The sequence below is a fragment of the Arachis hypogaea genome, chromosome 5, assembly GCF_003086295.3.
Source record: "Arachis hypogaea cultivar Tifrunner chromosome 5, arahy.Tifrunner.gnm2.J5K5, whole genome shotgun sequence".
NCBI classification, from domain to species: domain Eukaryota; kingdom Viridiplantae; phylum Streptophyta; class Magnoliopsida; order Fabales; family Fabaceae; genus Arachis; species Arachis hypogaea.
In genome coordinates this window covers 110,554,438-110,560,830 of record NC_092040.1, presented here as the reverse complement: position 1 = coordinate 110,560,830, position 6,393 = coordinate 110,554,438, and the positions used below count along the sequence as shown (strand labels likewise).

Here is a 6,393-nt window from a genome sequence, read left to right as displayed (position 1 = left end):
ATGTACAAATACAAAAAAAAAATAATTTTATCCATATTAGTATTGTGATTTTTTACAAGGAAAGCTTTTGGCAATTTTATTTCTACTCAAATAATTTTTTTTTTTAAAGATTGTAGTTTGTTACAACTTTTTTCATTCATCTTTTAGATAACGGTTTAAATATTTCCAAAATAAAGTTAGTTCAAATGTATAAACCATTTGCAAGTCTTACATTTTTCTAAAAATAAAATTTGGTCAATTTTGTCTAAAAAAGAGAATGTCCGTGCTACATTCTTATACACCACTTGTTTCTTCTATTTCCCTCGTTAATAAATTGCACACAAACGTTACCGTATTGATACGCATAAATTTTCAAGTTAGACAACGAACGTGGAGTCAATCCCAAAACTGAAACCCATAACATACAACACATTGAATGAAACGATACAAGGGAGAGACAACGGGGAACAGAAGAAGAAATCATCCGTAGAAACCCCAAACAGATTCCCCAACCCTTGCCAAAAACAAAAGAAAAAGAAAAATGCCTTTTCGATTTCTCACCATCATTTAGAGTTATCCTAATTGCACTTCATCCCAAATGTGCTCATCTTTGCAGTACCATTTGAATTGCATTTCGTTGAGACTGATTCAAGCTCTGTGGAGCAAATAACACAAAATAAAGGTTAAGTTATATTCATCCATATACAAGAAAGTTCAATCAGTAGAAAATAATTTCAAAATGGCAGATAACCTTGCAAATGTGATCTAAGAGCTGTCTGTCTGACTGAGAAAAGTTGACAAAGAAATCCACAAGGTAATTGGCCAGATTTATCTGTCAATAACAAGTAATATTATTGAAAATTCAATAAGTAATTTTTTGTGCATTACGTTGAAATGAAACGTATAAACTCCCAGCACAGACCTGGTTAAGCGGATCGGTGACGCTTAATAGGTCATCTTCATATTGGTCCTCTTGATCCTTAACATTTTGAAGGAAGTTCAGAATATAACAGTAATAAACATATGATCAAAAAATTGACCTTGATAGTAGCATAAACCATAGCTCAACAAACCTCATTAAACACTTTTGCCATTGCTTCAAGATGTTCATCATTGTGTCTTCCGGATGCAGATATAGAGACTGATTGAAGAAACTCTCTATCCTTTTCATTGGTATCAGCTTGAACTTCTTCCCAGTCGCTATCCTGAATAAACATTTATAAAGAGAGATGAAGAAACAAGTTTCCATTGCCCTTTTTAAATATGGAGGTAGAAATCTTGCATTAGATGATTTAGAGTTTAGAGTTTAATGTAAGCAACAAGACATCAAGTACTTTATCAAGAGTAATCTCTCTATAGAAATAATGCAATAGGATTTCCCAATCGGTCCTTCAGTTTCTAAACAGTTAAAAGTAATTTGTGCTTATCAACCTGAGTACAAGCTACAAAGGAATTTCGTATAAATCTGCAGTGTTCCAATAATCAGTGTATAAATTGCAAACAGCAATTTGCATTAAACTGCCTCATTTGAGTGGCTTTCCGGAATTAACAGTTCTATTCCTTGTTTCTCATATGAGAAATGAAAAGTTTTAATTAGTATGCATCATAAGATACAGACAAACTTAGTACAGACATCCATGTGGAAATTTTACCTCTTCATCTCCGGCCAAAGTTTGTTCTTGTATTTCACTTAATGCATCTGCCAACAAACCTACTATCTGCAAATTGGTGGAAGAAAAATCAGATAGAGTCCATTACAACATTAACTTAGTTAAGAGAGCTTCAAAGCTTTTGATTGAACAAAAATTGGATTGTGGGTTTGTATACACTGATATTTCATATAATTATAATGCATAAATCTTTTAATGTATTTAAATACAAGTTCAATAAATTTGATATTTGAACACTTAAATATGTAAATAAATACGTAAGTAAAACAAATTAATCATCAATACATATGATGGAGTGAAGTGTGCTTTGCCCATGAAAAACAAAGTTTTGAATATGATTTTTTACTTCAATAATATTCTCCATACTGATTTGATATGAAATCATTGGCAGTTGATGTCTCTGGATGAAACAGCCACGAGTGTCGCAATGATAAACAACAAAAATGAGACCACTTGACAGTGTGTTAGCTTTAAGGATAAATACCCCAAAGGGATGCAGGTATATAGGCACAAAAGCTTCAGGGATAGTTTTGGATTTAAGCAGAATCAGAGAGTTGGGAAATTGAGTGAATCCTCAATTTCTAACTAACTTGGGCAGAAACTGAGAAAACAGGAAATGCCATGCTAGCACGTGGGTGTGCGCATAATGCATCTGTATTTCCTGTTAGGAGAAAGAGGGATATAAAGGATAGAGGAAAGAGGGAGGAGGAAAATTTTGGGAGTTGGCATGTGAGAGTAGGGCTGCTATAGTGTGCTGTTTCTCTTGCTCGTTGCGTATGTTGTTCTATTTTCTCTTCAATTGTGAGCTAAGACCTAGACTCATCTGTGCGAATAATACAATCATACTACTTCCTCTAGACCCTATGTTCGGGGTTTCTTACACAGTGCGATGAGTTCACATGGTTTACCCATTTGCCAGTACACAGCATGCTACAACAAGTAGCCTTTGTGATTAAATAATATCATATGCAATTTAAGGTTCTATATATAATAAAATGGAGTTACCTTTGTAGGAAGTGGCAACATTACCCATTGATCTGGAGCTGATTTAGCTTTTGATCTTGTCGTTATTCCCACATCAGACTTTGAAAAGCAAATAAGCTCAACTACTCAGCAGCCACTTCGAAAAGGATGTTTAAACGAATATATTGAATCAATATAATATTGTAATACCTTAATTAGATGGCCTTGTACGTGTACTCTTGCCAATTCATTGTGCCTACTAGCTATCAACAAGGCCAGGGCAGTTGTAGTAATTTTTATTTGATAGGCCCCTTGTATCTCACCTGCCATCACATGCCATACAATTAAATTTGTTAGATCTTGTCTATATGCATGTTAACCATTTGCTGTTAATCATTCTAATGTTTGAGTCTCTATTAAAAACCCCCCATTGACTCTCGCGAAAAAAGAACTAAAATTTCCAACATTCAGATATGTCTGTGCCAATGCATATGGTGTGTATTTTAACTTGCTATTCTATGCAATTCTATTATCCATCAACAAACAATTTTCGGACAACGTATATACTATATTTCTATTTCTACGCCTAAAACAATTCCCAGAAAATTTGCAGGACTTTCCTTCCGACTTTAAAATACTTTTGTTTCCAAAAAGTAACGACAGAAGGATTTCACAATATGAAGGGCATAAGGATGTTCACCTTGCTGCTTAGTCCATTCTAACATTACGTAAGCAAAGGAGTTATCATGACCTTCAGCAGGAATAGAGATCAGCAAATCAATAAATTGTCCAACATTAGGAACACTCATATGAACCTGCATATTATTAAAACTGAATATTTAACTAAATACTAAAAGAGTTTAATTAGCTACCAAATATTATAGACTTACAAATTTCAAACTTAACCCACAAGTAGGTTAGGTCAAATTTGTCACAGCTTGTATTTCTTTCCATCCATATTTTAATATTTTAATGCAACCATACACAAGAGGAATCTACTAAAGATATTTTTAAAAATGATGGAATCTAAGAAATCAAGGCATTCAGGTTCTATTAGTGTTTCCACTTCTATATGCTACTAACCAGATATCCCTCCCAGGTAAACACCAACAAAAGAATTAATCAAACTTAATATATAAGTTTGCATATATTACCAGTCTTGCAAAAACTACTAGCAGTGAGCTTCTCAAGCTGGAAATTTGGGCAGATTGCATACGTCTAACAATAGCAGCAACCAAATCTCGTATATGTGCTGCCATATGTGACGGTAAATGCAATATAAGTTGAAGAATGTAACTTCCAACAAAAAGAGATCCCGAGCTTTCCAAATTGGGATCCAGTAGTCTGTTACAAATTTACAAGATATAGAGTGAAAAATCTGAAACATTAAATGTAAACACACACAGACAAACAAATAGACCATGCACAAAACAGAAAAACAAAGAAAATAACAAATTTACAACTTGTAGTTATCATGTGGATTCAACATGAAAAATAAATAAATAAATCAAAAATAAAAAATAGAAAGAATGTATGCTGTCTTGCGTTTTGGTCACTACAACCATTCAGCAATTACCACAAAAGTTGAAGCTTCCACTTATTTCCAGCCTCAAAATGTAACGGGGATAATTTCATAAAATAAAAATCAATAACGACATAACTGGAATAACTGAATAAATATATGTAGAGCTAGAAGTCACCCATTTGCTTTTTTTTCATGTCCTGCAGCAAGGTTTGACATGAAAACTGAACAGCACAAAGAAATTTTAATTATTATAACAAGTTTCCGTCAATCAATCTGAATGTGAATTTTTCCTTGAACTCCATGAAAAATTTTGTGGGGGCCTAGAAAATGTATTCTAGTCCTCAGAATGCAATGCGCACTAATTGTAGATTTTTATCTACCAAGACATGTAAAATAACCATGACTACCTTGAAGCTATATCAAGTAAACTTCTCATAGTTGATCCAAAATCCCCCCAAACAAGAACTTGTTCTCTTCCCCCAGATATAAAAGCAGACAAACATTCCGTAGCATTCTGCACATGCAAACATTCAATTCTGTGTTACAATTGAAAGTAATTTCAAGTACAGTAATGAAATTGTTGGATATTTATGTGTATCTGAAAAAGTTGACCTGAATTTCACTGTGGTCATCACTTTGAAGGATTATTCTGATAATGGCACTAAAACAGACATCATATATTGCTTTGACAACATCATTGGGTGCATTCTGCACAAAGCTATGACAAGCTGACATTAGAAAAAGAGAAAACCAAAATACAAGCTTAAACATCTAAGTTAGTTAATGAATTTAACAGAAGTAAAAGAAATTGGCTACAGTGCAAGTTGACTTGCCTTCAACAGCATTGTTAGCAGATCTAAGGACCCAGCTACCAACCCATCAGCCTGCTCTTGGGGCTAACAGAAAATTTTAAGAAGTGCATCAGGGCTATCAGAAAGTTCAAAAAAGTGGATCAGAAATAACTGTCTATAGAAATAAAAAATAAATTTAAGTAGTCATACTTTATTCAAAATTGGTCCAATATACGGCAAAATTCTGGAAACCAAAGGATGGATACATCCAGGAACACCCTTGACTGCCTGGAAAAAAAAATGAAGTGTGCAGATAGAAATCTAGCAGCTAAACCATCGATGGAGCATAACGAACCAAATGATTAATAATTTCAGATCTCAGATCAAGCAAAACATTTATATTCAAATATCTTTTAAAGGTCGTAAGTGGAAAAAACAAAAGTTATGTTTTAGTACCCTTCTTCCAACTCCCAGCATAATCTAAGCGCAGCCACAAGATCTTTGCATCTTTACGAGATCTAAGGAGAAAATTAAATAAATCTACTAAGCGAACCCATAGTTATTTAAAGCACCAAAAGCATATACCAAAGTGATCTCACTATAGGCAATCCCAAATTCGATGAGCCAGCAATCAAAATCTAAACCACAGGTAATACACATTTGACGACAGCAGTAAAAGGCCTACAATTTTTTGAAGTGCATGTGATCAGAACAAAAGGGACTGAGCCAAGCATTATTGGCCTACATTTATTCCTGAATATTGGTAAGAGATGTCAGAAGTGAGTGATTTGGAAGAGGAGTCCGAATTTTTGAGGGACAGGCACATAGAAACACGGTCAAAAGCTTTGAAATGTTTGGACTTTTGGAGTGAGAAAATGAGAGACAGGGACAGAGGGAGTGTGTCCTAGGGACAAAAAATTATTCACCTCATTGCCCTATCAGAGCATCAAAGCTGGTTGTCAAACTGCCACCGCGAACAACTTATCAAGTGGCTGTCTGACAAGGATAATATTGGTGCAACTCTCTCTCTCTTTCCTCTAAGAAAATGGCCATACATCACTACTGTGCCAAGCTGACAGAGTTAGTTTCAAGACTTTACTTTCTACTTATTTACCTGAAACCATATATGGAGTACATAACACAAGATAACATTGACAAATGTTTTATGTCTGCCTCTATTGTCTCTGCCTGTTTGTCTGACTCTGTTCCTCTGTAAACCAAACACTAGCTATGGTAATAGAATCAAGGTGTGTGAAGTACTGGATATAAAGGGGGAAATAGGATTGAAGTAAGTCAGGCCTTGTCAGAAATCAGGATACAATCATATCATATCAAAGAGTATCAAATATGATCTCTTAGGATTAGCATTGCATTTATCATTATTTCCTTAGTAGTATCAAGGATTTACTGTTGTTATAAATAGATGCTAGTATTCCTCTCATGTAAGACAAAGCACCTAAGAGCA

At 34.3% G+C, this 6,393-nt stretch overlaps 1 protein-coding gene across 1 annotated transcript in view; it reads right to left on the bottom strand.

The window, feature by feature from the left end:
* Positions 1-238: 238 nt before the first annotated feature.
* Positions 239-6,393, bottom strand: part of LOC112802712 (uncharacterized) — a 30,234-nt gene continuing 24,079 nt past the window's right edge. The window contains exons 21-33 of the mRNA XM_025846047.3: positions 5,139-5,216; positions 4,971-5,033; positions 4,750-4,845; positions 4,545-4,651; positions 3,767-3,956; positions 3,313-3,427; positions 2,823-2,935; positions 2,655-2,732; positions 1,632-1,697; positions 1,053-1,184; positions 902-958; positions 731-811; positions 239-634 (exon numbers count right to left, since the gene is read on the bottom strand). Of these exons, the coding sequence (XP_025701832.1) occupies positions 584-634; positions 731-811; positions 902-958; positions 1,053-1,184; positions 1,632-1,697; positions 2,655-2,732; positions 2,823-2,935; positions 3,313-3,427; positions 3,767-3,956; positions 4,545-4,651; positions 4,750-4,845; positions 4,971-5,033; positions 5,139-5,216 (1,227 nt within the window). The 3' untranslated portion in view covers positions 239-583. The remainder of the gene's footprint in view (positions 635-730; positions 812-901; positions 959-1,052; positions 1,185-1,631; positions 1,698-2,654; positions 2,733-2,822; positions 2,936-3,312; positions 3,428-3,766; positions 3,957-4,544; positions 4,652-4,749; positions 4,846-4,970; positions 5,034-5,138; positions 5,217-6,393) is intronic.